Source organism: Antechinus flavipes, chromosome 2 (assembly GCF_016432865.1).
Source record: "Antechinus flavipes isolate AdamAnt ecotype Samford, QLD, Australia chromosome 2, AdamAnt_v2, whole genome shotgun sequence".
Lineage (NCBI taxonomy): Eukaryota > Metazoa > Chordata > Mammalia > Dasyuromorphia > Dasyuridae > Antechinus > Antechinus flavipes.
Window position 1 is genome coordinate 396,275,017 of NC_067399.1, and position 14,211 is coordinate 396,289,227.

Consider the following 14,211-nt stretch of genomic DNA (forward strand, 5'->3'; position numbering starts at 1 on the left):
GCCCTCACCAATCATTTGTATGTACCTGCCAGACTTTTCCAGAGGTTCTCAGAAGAAAGTCATTGTGTTAGATTTTTCCAGGCTCTCAACCCTCCACCATTCTCAGGGGGAGTTCAGGGCTCAGTACCACCAAGGCCACTCTTCAAAATGACATGAGCTGCTACTGAGGGTTCCTCCCCACAAAGAAGTGTTTCACCTGAAAAGGGCGTCACTGTTTCTTTCAGGTGTGTCATTGCAAGTGTTCCAGCTTCCAAAGAAAAATATTGTTGTGCTCATCTGATTAATCCTCTGCTCTCTTCTGTGTGTGTGTGTGTGTGTCTGTGTGTGTACTATAGGTCAGCACTTATTACAACACACCTGGATCCCGCTCTTCTGCAATTGTCAACCTACCCTATTCCCAGCAACATATACCAACTAATATGTAAGTAAGAATGTAATATCCTCCTCTTTTTGGTTTGTTGGGTTTTTTTTAACAAGAAAAGACCTGGAAAGGTCAACCACCTCATGTCTCGCCCTTAGCTCTTCCAAGGATCTTAACAAAACAACCAAAAAAAAAAAAAAAAAAAACCAACCATTTCTATTTCAAATACAGTGCTCTCAAACTATCCCAGGAAATAACTAGAAGTGGACAGAATGACACAATGAGAAAAGTGCTAGATTTTAGTTGAGAGGGCTTGCCTTGATATCCTGATTCTGCTATTTATTACTCAAGTTATCTTAGGCAAGTCATTTAATCTCCCCGGGCCTCAGTTTTTTCATTTGTAAAATGAGGGAGATTACCATAAATCAGGGCTTCTTAAACTTTTTCCACTAATGACCCCTTTTTCACCCAAAATTTTTTACATGAGCCCATTCATAAACATATAAAATAGGGAAATAAATAAAATATTTACTAATAATAAATCAATTTCATGATCCTCACATTCAGTTATGTAAACCTCAACAACTCAAATTTTAAGAAGCTTTGGTACAGATTACCTCTGTGATCCTTCCAGCTCAAGTTCTCAAGTGCTATAAATTCTACTTGTCTTTAAAATTTCTGACATTTCATTGCACAAGTCTTCCTTAATAGCATTTTACAGTATCTCATAACCAGGGATATGCTGATAAATGTTTAATAACTAGCTTTTGAAAATATATATGTGTGTGTGTATATATACAAAACATTTTTAAGTTTAATTTGCATTATTAACATTTAATCCATCACTTTCTTAATTCTAGTCAATAATTAAGATAATAGCAAGCAAACAAAACAAATTAAGCCCTGATTTATAGCATATTTGATTTTTGCAATATAAATACTCAGACTGAACATTTAACAATCAGCTAATCACAAGCAGGTTCAAACTGTCTCCAGCAAACCATTGCTGTCATCCTTAAAATCAAGACACTCTTCTATTGCCCCTTTCTTAAGGATCATATTGAAGACTACTTTGTCAGGTATTTTGTAGAGGGAATCCTTTTTCAAATACAGACATTAACTAGATATCAGGAAAAAATAATTAGCCCTGGCAATCATAGAATCTGAATTCAAATCCCCTCTCTGAGGATTAGGAACTATGTGATCTTGAGCAAATCACAACTTAAAACTTAACTTAAACTGCCCTTGGCCCAGTCTCCTAATCTGTAAAATGAAATGATCGAATTAAGTATCCTTCGGGGTTCTCTCCAGCTTTAAATCTCTATGAACCTGTGAACTTTTGAGCTTCTTTCCAATTCTGGGATTCCCTAATTCTAAATTCTTTTTTTTTTTTTTTGACGTGTTACAAATCCATTCTCTTTTGTCCCATCCTCTGTACAGGTAGAGAATAATATCTATAAAATTATTAGCCTATTAGTCATAGACTAATGTGAGTTAATATCATTTATGATATTAACTCACATTAGTCTATGACCTTTTTGAAATATACAAAACATTTTCCCTACAACAATCTTGTAAGAGAAATAATGCAGGTAAATTGGAGAATGTTGCTCTACTTACTTTGCTTTAGAAATAAAAACATATAATATTCTTCCCCCTGCCAGGTCTTCTTTTTTCTCTGCTCTGTCAATCTAATTCCTTTGGTCTTTCCTCTTAAGAAAAATGTACATTCACTGTAATTTTTCAAATAGAAGGAGTCAAATTAAGAAATCTTCTATTCTGATCTCTCCTTAGATGTCAGGTCCCATGCCCTTATCCAAGATGATCCTTGGTCATTATTTTGAAGGGACAGAGGATGAGTTCCAGCAAGTAGATTTTACTGTCTCCATTCTCCTCACCAGGGTTCCTCTTGTTTCCCCAGGTTTGTTGCTGTGCATTCTTATTCGGCCAAAGGACCAGATGAATTAGACCTTCAAAAAGGAGAGGGCATCCGGGTCATTGGAAAGTACCACGAGGGCTGGCTTAAGGGTGTGTCCCTGGTCACTGGAAGAGTTGGGATATTCCCAAAAGACTATGTTGTTCCTATTTTCAGGTTTGTTTCATTATGATTAGAAGTGTGGGGAGGTCAAGGTCAGTCTGTTCCAACAATCTGATAATAATAATACTAACAGAATTCCATGGCAGAAAACAGCTGCTTTTGTCTAAAAAATTTGCTCTGTTAATTAATTACATGATTTATTTATTAATAGGTCTTTCAATTACATATTTATTAAGTGCCTACTATGTTCAGAACACTATTTGGCATCAGAGTACTAAAGTGAAAAACAATACAGCCTGTGTCTTCCTTTAATTGGTGGGGCTCCCAAATGGGTATAAGATAGAATGTGAACAAGGCAAAGGAAAGAACCAGATAAAAGTTATGTAACTCGAGATATCCCAGAATTATAGATATAGAACTGAAAGGATCATTTAGTCCAATCCCCTCCTTTTACAGATGATGACACTAAAGATCAGAATGTTTAAATGGCTCGCCCAAAGTCGCACAGATAATATGCTCTTAGAAGCCGAGCAGGGTTCCAACTCAGTTCCTTTGACTCTAAATCCAGCATTTTTTCCCACTGTATCACACTTCATATCTCATACAAATATGGTTAGACATCATGGAAATTTTCCATTGGAAGAAAAATAAAATAATGGCTAACATTTATATGACATTTAAAGGTTCACCAAGCACTTTATATACGTTATTTAAGCCTCATGACAACTCTGTAGGTAAATATTATAAGTATTATTAAATTTCTATTTCACAGATGAAGAAATTGTAGCTCAGAGAAGTTAAATAATGATAATTAAAGTGATGATAATTATCAAGTAATGATAATCACATAGTTTATAAGTGTGGGAAGTGAGATTTATAGTCCAGCTTTCCTGACTCAAGCTAATACCTCACTGGTTCCCCCAAAACATATTAAAAATTTCCCAGGATGCCAAGGCACTACGCCAAGAAAAAAATATATATTCTCAAGCCTCCTTCTGGGATCATTCCATAACCAATTTTTCCAGCTTGCAACATAAATACAAACTGCACCTTTAGATAGGTAGGGGCTGATCAGGGGAATTCTCTGATTAACCTGATGAGCTTAGAGGGATAGGTAAGTTTTTTGTTTGGGACTTCATTGCGTCTCCCTTTGAAAGGTTTGGACATGTTCACTGTCAGCTACAAGAAAAGGACTAAGAACCCCTCCTGAGCATTAGGAATGATTGGGCAGGCTCTGCTGACTGTGTGGTGTGAGCACCAGAGTGAATGTACATGTATAGGGGCAGACATACACACACATACACATTATCTCTATTTCTCCATTTTCCCTCTCCCAAAACACTCAATTAATTTATTTTTAGAACTTAATCAAAAAACTGGCAAAGGGTAAGGAAGCACCTGTAAGGTCATCCCAACAGAACAAAGATCTCTTTATGACATACCATAGGGTTACACCTTCCCAGGAAGAAATAATCCTACTGTCCTTGCCAGATCACTTATTAGGATACTGGGTTCAAAAGTTTAGAGAGCCAGAGGCTGGGGGTGGGGGGAAAGCACATTTAGAGAAAGACAAAGATGATGGTAAGGGGAGGGGGACCTAAAAAATCATATTGTAGATAGTGGGAGTTGTTTAGGAAAAAAAATATTATGAACAAAACCAAAAATTCTGTTTTTAAACATTCAAGATTTGTCATTTGGGAAGAGGAAATTAGACATGCCCAATATGGCTTCAGAGGGCAGAATTCTAGGACTAAGTGAAAGCTGATATACAGTAAGGCAAATTTTAGCTTGATAGAAAATGCAGTCTTTAATGTTGTCTAACAGTAGGTAGGGCTTCTTTGTGAGGTATTTGTGAGGGTAATGAGCTCCCTGATGCTGAAAATATAATAAAAAGATGTTGAAGCAATTCAACTTTTAGGATGAAGATTCAACTAATCTATCAACTCAATTTCTGAGGACATCAAAAGAAGATCTTATTACTATAATATATGGCTGAAAAGCTAATAAATTGTTGAATTTGTCCTAAACTCACCCTCCTAGGTAAGGTGTTTAAATAAGGTGTTAGTTTACATATTGACATCAACCCAAGATTCTTGTTTTGTCAGCAAAGACCCACAGGTGCTAGAGGCAAGATTCAATTCCAATTAACCAAGAGATATTTGAGATTTTTTTCTTGCTTTTTTGGCTTTCCCCCTGTGTAGAGCAGTTGTTGTTTTAGGCAGTTATTGAATTCACCTCCAGAAATGACTGCATGGCAGGAGTAGATAAAAGGGATTTTCAGCCCCACAAAGACCTAATAATCACTTTGAAGCTCAAAGAAGTCTTATTTCCAATCTTCAAATGACAATTATCATGGTCCCGGGTTTTTAGAGATGTAGCTGCTGTAACCATTATTTTTTTCACTGTGGGCATGAAATGGGTAAGAAGATCAAGACCTGATCCTCAAATCCCTTCCAAGATAAAGTGAGTTTGGAGGCTATCCTCTGGAGTAATTGAAACACCAGATGTTTTCCAGATGTTAGACATGTTGCTGCTTCACCTGAGCTAAATGCAGAATGAGCTACCTCAGCTCAAGATCTTGAATATGGGTAACAGATGCCAAGTTTTCCCGTCTACACATAGACAATATCTGCCCTTTACTAATTTTTCCAATATGGAAAGAAAGGTCAGTTCTTCTCACTTCTCAGGACTTAATAATGCCATCCTTCATTTATAAAGATGTCCATATTCATCCCATATGAACAGCGTACATCCTTTGAATTGGATAGATTAGACTGTGTATTTCCATGAGTAAGGAAAGGTTTACATATACTCTTCTGTTCTCTTGTTCAGCCTTTCTTGTGATCAAGGACAGAAATTTATAAAAGAGCTGACTAGGATTGAGTCTGTGGCCACAGATTAAACAAAGATAGACGGCCATATATATAGGGCAGAGTGGATCTCATTATCATCAATCCTTTTCAGGATTTATAACAAGCAGAAATCCATGGAAATAAGAAGTAGAGGTCTTGGTGTTAAAACGGGGCAAAACAGGATGGAAATGATTCTCTTAACTTTCAGGGTCAAAGACACAGACCCAATTTACAATCCACAATTTGGTGCTCTGGTTCTCAGTTTCCTTATCTGTACATTGAGGTTATTAGAACTAGATGGTCTTTAAGATCCCTTCCAGCTCTAATATTCTACGAATATTTAGAATATTAATAATTTAGAATAAATTTAGAATAGATTTGTGTTTCTATGTCAACTTAGTGGTATTTGGGGATATATTACCCATTTTCCATGCCAGGTCATGTCTCCTGCTAAGCCACTGCGTACCTATTTGCTAAGGCTACCTTACCCTGTTTCTCCTTTTTGTAGTTATTGGCCTAGGTGAAAACAGGTGCTGCTGTTTTCTTATGCTGAATGTTGAATGTGCAATGTAAAAAATATTGTACTGCCTGATCATCCATCCCTGTCCTTTCTTGTCCCACTGATGGGGAATACCAGAGCGAAGGTCAGACCCACTGCAATAATATCTTTGGTATTTTTTCTGTCTGATGGACAAAACACAGAACTGTTCCTGTCTCAGGGCAGAGAATTGGGAGGTGCTGGTCAGAGTTCAAAGGCAACTTCACATTTGGAACACAGAACAAACCTAACATCCCAGAACTACGAAATGCCTATAATCTCACCGTCTACAAAACAAAGATAATACATAATACCTATCTGTCTGAGGCGCTTTGGGTTTTAAGAAATGTTTGCAAAGTGCTTTTATGGTTTTTTTCCCCTAAACACCAGATAAGTGCTGAATGGTAGGATAATGAAGTGGTTTGTTTGCTAAAGAACATAGAAGCAATTGGCACTGGCCATGGGACCAGGGCTCCGGAATTCCTAGTGCCTGCGCCAACCCTGAGCTCAGAAAAATGAGACTACACCCTAAGAGAAATACTGCAGCAATGAAAGGATAGGTTGAACTAGCCTGAAACTGGCCTAATTAGTTCCATTGTAGTCTTTGTGTTGAATTAGTTTTTGCCAATTCATTTTTCAGAATCAAGGAAATTAGGTAGTTCAATGGCTAGAACACTAGGCCTGGAGTTAAGAAGAGTTGAATACAAAATCCAGCCTCAGACACCTCTAAGCTCTGTGATCCTAGGCAACTCCCTTAATCTTTGGTTTGTTTTAGTTTCTTCTCCTGTTAAATAGAAATTGTAATAATAGCGCTTGCCTTCTAGGGCTTTTGGGAGAATTAAATAAAATTAGTGTAAAAGTTGAGAATTAAATAAAATAAATATAAAAGTTCTTAGTACAGTGCCTGACACACCTAAGTAAGCACTATGTAAATATTAGATGTTATTTATTATTATGTCCCATAATATTTGACTCCTTAATCCTGAAGGCCTCATAGACCCCCTTGGTTTAGCGGTGGTGATGTTGTTCAGGCTCTGGTGATTTCTCTTGCTCTTTCCTGCCATCTATAAATCTCCATGATGTAGCCTGACCTCCAGTCATCAGATAGCCCTGAACCTTTTCTTCCATACAGATAAGCCCAGTCAGTGAAACGATAACCAGTTTGAAAATCACAAAGAAAGAAAGTTCCCTTTGGCCCTAGGCATTATTTTCTGTACTTAGCTGCACATCTATTGTAATGTAGTGATGCTTCAGTTATCTTGATAAAAACACTGACCTGTTATTAAACTATAAATCACCCTCTTAAGTTAAAGCAAAAGAAAGAAACCCAGAAAAAGAAGACTGGGAAATCCTTTGAAAGGGAGGTGCCATAGAAAGAGGAGCTCATTGTCAGCCTTGGTAGACTTTGAATTAGCAGAGATAATTAAATCAACAGTGACAAACTGAAAGATGGGACTAGTTGGGGGAAAGCTTGGGTCAAAGTTAAGTTAGAGTGCCTCCCCCTGGCAAATAGAAGAATTAGGACAATGGCCCCAGAGTGACAGCTGGTTGTATACCGGCTTAGCAGATACAAACTGAAGCAGCCTTGAGAATCTTTGGCAGTTTTCTGGGCATTCTCCACTGGCTGAAAACTTGGCGCCTAAGAGGAGAATTTCTTGGATAAGGGGATGCTTTGGTTGGATCTTGAATAGACAACACAGTCTAACTTTGCATATAGTCATATCATTGAATGATTGAATGTCGATCACTACATAGTATTTTCACCTTTTGTTGTTGTTTGTTTGCTTGTTTTTTGTTTCTTCCTCATTTTTTTCCTTTTTGATCTGATTTTTCTTGTGCAGCATGATAAATATGGAAATCTGAATAGAAATGTTGGGACTCACTGCCAGAATCTATTTTTTAAAATCATTTATGGAATATATATGGAATTTAAGTCACTATACCCCAGTATTGTTAATCCTCTCAGCAATCCAATCATTCATAAGTATTATTATAAACTCAGTTTTTAAGATAGAAGAAATCAGGGATCAGAAATTTTTATTAATTTACCCTTAGTAAGTCACTCTAGTAAGTGTCAGGGATAGGATAAAATTTCTACTCTTAAGTGGAAATCCCTATCTAAAAGGAACTTCATTTATTCAATACAACATACACTTATTCAAATTTTAATGAGTGTATGAAAAACACTGTGGTAATTCCAATAGACTTGTGAAGGTGAAAGCCAACTGCATCTAGAAAAAGGACTGTGGGGATTGAATGTCGATCACTACATAGTATTTTCACCTTTTGTTGTTGTTGTTTGCTTGTTTTTTGTTTTCTTTCTCATTTTTTTTTCCTTTTTGATCTGATTTTTCCTGTGCAGCATGATAAATGTGGAAATCTGAATAGAAGAATTGCACATGTTTTAACATATATTGGATTTCTTGCTGTTTAGGGAAAAGGGTGGGAGGAAGGGAGAGAGAAACATTTGGAATATAATGTTTTACAAGGATGAATGTTGAAAACTATTCTTGCATATATTTTGAAAATAAAAAGATATTATTTTAAAAAACAAACAAACAAACAAACATTGTGGCAGGATGGATTTAGATTGCTGTTTAGAATCAGGAAAATATGAGTTTCAAGTCCCATCTTTGACACATGCTAGCTATATAACCCTAAGCAAGATTCTTCAGTCCCTAAGCCAGTGCTCTCCAAATTGAGGTCCATTCCCTGAGGGTAAACCAAGATGCATTTAGGAAGGGACAATGGACTGAAGGGATCACATACCACTGTCTTTGTGATAGCCAATTTGGGAGTTTATCTCCAAAATAAAAAATGTCTACTTTTATACCCCAACACTATTGAACTCAGCTCCATTCCTTCTGTTCCCACGAATCTCTCCTGCCTTCTAAGCAAGATGTCATATAACCTGTACACATAGCACCAGATTCACACATGCCTTCGAGAAAATTGCACTCCTTCCCTTATTCACTGTCCCCGTGTTACTTCATTGCTGTAGTAGCTACCCCCCAGAGGAGAAAGATGAATAAGAGCCTTCCCCTCCTCCCCATTTTTCATTTTGGGTGAAAGAGGGAACCACAGAATGACTTGTGTTCTACACTGAGAATCTTTTGTTGTTGTCCAACTCATGACCTTGTAGACCATAGATACTGTCTGTGGGGTTTTCTTGGCAAAAATACTACGGTAGTTTGCCATTTCCTTCCCCGGTGGATCAAGTCAAACAGAAGTGGCTGGCCCTGGGTCATACATCTAAAACATGTTTGCAGCCACATTTGAACTTTTATCTTCCTGATTTCAGGCGTGGTGCTCTATCCACTGAGCCATCAAGCTACCTCTCTTTTGTAAAGACCATTACTTATCATCTCCCAGGGAAGCTAGATGGCACCATGGATAAAAGTACAAGACCTGATGAGATATTTAGCACTTACTGTATATGACACTAGGGGAGTCACTGAATCCCCATTGCCTCACAAAAAACAAACAATCCAAATCATTATCTCCCAGCCCTACTTTTCTTTCCCTATTTTGATCAAAAGCACCATTTCTTCCAGTTACCCAGGATGGGCAACCATTGGTATCATCTTTCATTTCTCACTTATCCTTAACCCATATAGTCAATTGCTAATTTTTTATTTTTGTTTTATCTCCACATTTTCTACATCTATTCCTTTCTCTCCACCAACATGGCTAATTCATTCAGGCCTTCATCACCTCTTTCCTGGCCAATTACATTGGCCTCCTAAAAGCTAGTCTCCCTGATTTCAATTTCTCCACCTCTGCAGCACCTCCATACAGCTGTCAAAGAGATTTTCCTAAGACATAGGTGTGATCATATTTGATCCCCTGATCAATAAACCCCTTATAACTCCCTGTTCTCTGTAAGGTCAAATAGCATTTCATTTGTATCTTATCCTTTTTTATTTTCATTTTTGTGTATATTTTATATTGTACATATTTTTATTCTTACAGTAGTATATGTATATAATTCATAAATAAGGAAAAATACACATATGTGTGGAACTCAGATTTTTTTAATTAATAATTTGTGATCAAAAAAGTTTGGGCAGCTTTCAAAGAGTATACATTGTAGAGCAGATGCTAACTTGCACTGGAAAAGGGACTTTCCTCTATGGAAATTCCTTATGCCAGTGAAAGCGAGAGGATCTGGTAAAAATATAAGTATATACCATCAGTGTATTTCTGATCCTATCAGGAATTAAGGGTTTCTACCCTCAAAGGTATTACAATTTAGGTTGTATTATAATAAATATTTTAGTAATAAAATAGTTTAATGATAATATAATTATATAATATTATAAAAAAGAAATTACAATAAGTTTTTTTAATAGTACTATAATTGAGGTAGCTGTGTGGTACAATGGGAAGAGTGTTGGAGAGAAGTAGTCTTAAATTCAAATCTTGTCTTTGATACCAACTAGCTGAATGATTAAGGAAAGCCATTTCCCTTATCCTCAGTTTCCTATTCTATAAAATTAAAGTAATAATGGCACCTACTTTATAGAGTTGTTGTAAGGATCAAATGAAATAACAAATATAAAGTACTATGCAAGTCTTAAAGCAGTAGGTAAATGAACCAGATATATAAACTTCCAAAGTGTTTGCTATTCTGACTCATAAAATTGAACTGTTAATCCCCTGAACAAGAAGTTATTCTGTAAGTTACTCACTCGAGTGCTCAGAATAACATTTGTAAGGGAATGATTGAAATGGGGCAGAAGAAAGCTAATAAATTAACAGTTCTACTTCTACAAGTAGATTTGAAAATGAGAAATTGTACTCTCATACAGCTCCCTGAGGTTAGAGATAACTTGCCTTAATCCAGTTAAGTTTGTGACCTGATTTTGAATAGCTTAGTAGGTAGTATGTGGTTTTGAAGATGATGAGAAAAAAACACTGAAAGGTTGCCACAGTTAGAATGCAAGACCTTAAACTAATTAAAAAGAGGTTAGACTTGAAATTTAGGAAGACCTAAGTTCAGATACTGCTTCAGATACTATGTGACCTGGTTAAAATGCTTACCTTTCCTCAACCTCAATTTCCTTATATGTAAAATGGGAAAAATAATGGCACTAACTCTATTTTATTGTGAGCTACAAGCAGGACCTGATTTTTGCTTTTCTTCATATACATAGCACAGTATCTGACTAGTAGACACTTAATAAATGTCAAATTGTTAACTTCATTGGGTTATTGAAAGGAAACAAAAAGTATACCCTATGAAATATTTTGCAAAACTTAAGATGTTAGTTATATATGTGTTAATTATTGCTATTATAAATTCTTTTTTTTTCTTTAAAAACATATCTACCAGGAAGACCTCTGGATATTCAAATTCCAGGACTCCTCTCTATACCACGTGGACATTATCCACCTCTTCAGTTTCCCCAGGGCTTAAGTCAGACAATGATTCCAGACAAGGCCATCATTTTAAATCAGTCCTTGTGCCAACAGCAGTAGTCAACCCTGTGAGAAACTCAAGTGGGTCAGCAGCCTTTGGACAAACTTCTCTACAGAAAGTACGGAGCAGCATGAGAAAAAGTAAGCCATAAGACGTAGAACAGCAGTTCTCAAACATTTTGGGTTTCAAAAGACACCTTTACACTCTCAAAAATTATTCAGAACTCTCCAAAGAGCTTTTGTTTATGTAATTTGTGACTAATGATATTTACTGAATGAGGAATTCAAACAGATAAATGTTCAAAATATCTATTAATTCATTTAAAAAGAAAAATAATCCTGCTATAAGTTAAATAATATTGTTTAATTTTTTAAAATAATCAAAAAATAGTGAAGAGTGGTATTGTTTTACATTTTTGCAAATCTCTTTAAAAGTTTGTCTTAATGGAAGACAGCTGAATTCTTATATCTGCTCCTGTATTCAGTTTGTGGCTTTATGTTGTTTTTAGTTGAAGTATGTTCAGAAAATCTAGCCTCACAGAGATAATGGAGGTGGAAAGTAGTCTAGACAATCATCACAACAATAAAGCAAGCCCTAATTGTAGTTTTTTCAACTTCTGAACCTTTAAATGCTTTCATTTGAAAACTTGGTAATCAGCTCTTGAGAACCTCTTGACTTGGCAACAAGATATCCCTAGGATTCTCCTCAGTTGGAACCTCAGTGACAGTTATTCCATTAGTTTTCCAGATGAAGGGTTTGAAACTTTCCATAAATTTGCACTGTGTGTTGGCCTGCCAAATCCCATACCACCAACTTCTGTGCCTTTGTCCGATAAACAATGGTTGAGCCTGGTAGTAGTGCAAATAGGTTAATGCAACAAACTGAAGCCTGATATGAACTTTGAGTTTCAGATCCTTAAAGTGACAGCTAGATTCTTTTCCTTATACTGGATCCTCTGGCCTTCTGTAGAATTAGGGAGGAGATCCTAGAAGAACAAATGTAATTTATTAATATGTTGCTTAAACTTGAAAATGCAATAGAACTAATTGTCTAGAGCAAGCACAAACTTTACTTTCCTGTGAATCCGGAAAGAATCCTAGCAGACCCCAAAAGAACATTTCACCCTGAAACAATTCAGCTTCATATCATTAGCCTATCCAGTGTGTAAACGATGTGTAGTGTTAAGATATTAATAGAATATGGATGCAGACAATTTTTTACTCCCTTGGGTAATCAGCATAGCTAAAAATCCTCTCTTCTTTCTGGTATTCTAATTTCCCTAATATTGTGGGTATTTTTTGTTTTGTTTTTTATCTTAAAGGTTTTTTTAAAAATATTTAACCATGGGATTTTAGGGGCCATAGACATTAATTGCATCAAGTACAGATTTTAATTTTTCATTATAAAATAAGAACTTAAAAGAAGCATTTTGGATCAGAATGGGCTGAACTTCCAAAGTGTTTGCTATTCTGACTCTTATAAAATTGAACTGTCAATCCCCTGAGCAAGAAAATGACCAGAAAACTAAGTTCAATTCCCCAAACACTGCATCATACTTGATGAGGGAGGCAACAAGGGGAGAAAATGGAATGTGTGTGTAAATGGCTACTTCACTCACAAAGCTGAGAGCAACAATGGGTATTTAGCCACAGACCTGCTTTTCTGTGTTCAATTAATCCATAGTAAACATTTATTAAGCACCTACTATGTGTCAAGCACTGTGCTAAGCACAAGGAATACAAAAAAGAGAAAGAACATCCCTGCCCCCAAAGAGAAAGAAACAATTGGAAACCAGGCTTGAGCCACATCAGTAGAATAACTGTAACATTGATTCTAAGATTTTTTTGGTGGGGAGGGTGAAATATAGTAGCTAAAGATAGTCCCGTCCAGGTAAAGGCATCTTGGTTCTAAAGCCTTAAACGCTATGACACCCAATTAGAGACAAAATCCTAGGGTAAAGGGGCTAAAGCTTTCTAGGGATCTCCAGAAATAAATGCCTGACTCACCATTTAGCTTGCAAAATGAAATGCCTCAGACCTCAGCCTGAGGATCTCCAGGATCCTGTATGTTTTGAAGCTGCTATAACAAAAATCAGAAGTATGTTTCCCTATTGGAATGAATACCTTCCAGCCTGTGTGAATTAAAAAGGAAGCACTAGTGCTTTCTCTAGTGCAGAACTCTGTTTTCCGGTTCCAAAACATTTTGATACGATTCTTTGTTGTGATTCAGTCAATTTGTCATGACTGACTCTTTGTGACCCCGTGGGCTTCTCTGGAGTTTTTTGTTTTGTTTTTTGACAAAGATATGAGCATATTTTGGCTTTTTTAATCTGTGGTGTGTCCCCATTTTACAGATGAGGAACTGAAGCAAATAGGGGTTAAGTGATTTGCCTAGGGTCACAAAACTAGCAAGTATCTGAGGCTAGATTTCTAGTTAGATCTTCCTGACACCAGGTCCTGGGCTCTATCCACTCTGCTCTACTCTGATCCTACTATCTCCCAAATATATATTTACTTCTGCTTCTCCTCCTAAAAATGATGTCTTCTGATCTTGTATCTGGCTAAAGGAGTCTCTCATCCATATTATAATGATATGTCTCAAGAGCCAGAAGGGAGGGAAGGTTTTGGACAAGGTCAGCTTGACCTGCCTTTTTAATCTCTTGGCCTCTCATTTCCTCACTTGTAAAATGAGGGGTTGGATCCAATGACTTCTAAGGCCTCTTCTAGTTCTAAATACTGTGATCTTATGATCTCAGACTCCATGTGGCTAGACTTCTTGTTGCTATTCCCATCAGCAAATAACTGCTCAGAGTTCAGCAGCTGATGCAGTAAAAACAGCATTGAACTTAGAGTCAGAGGACCAGGGTTCAGATTTCCATTTCTGCCAAATATGACATAATTAACCTCTCTGGGCCTCTCCTTTGTTAAGTGAAAGGGGATTGTTCTGTTGTTGAGTCATTTCAGTCGTGGGGGGGTCTCCATGACCTCACTTGGGTTTTTC

At 36.7% G+C, this 14,211-nt stretch overlaps 1 protein-coding gene across 4 annotated transcripts in view; it reads left to right on the forward strand.

Moving 5' to 3' along the window:
* The window catches only part of SH3RF2 (SH3 domain containing ring finger 2), a 145,256-nt gene that overhangs the window by 117,945 nt on the left and 13,100 nt on the right, over positions 1-14,211 (forward strand). For all 4 annotated transcript variants that reach the window (XM_051978645.1, XM_051978646.1, XM_051978644.1 and 1 more), the window contains exons 5-7: positions 336-421; positions 2,283-2,453; positions 11,125-11,351. In XM_051978645.1, the coding sequence (XP_051834605.1) occupies positions 336-421; positions 2,283-2,453; positions 11,125-11,351 (484 nt within the window). The remainder of the gene's footprint in view (positions 1-335; positions 422-2,282; positions 2,454-11,124; positions 11,352-14,211) is intronic.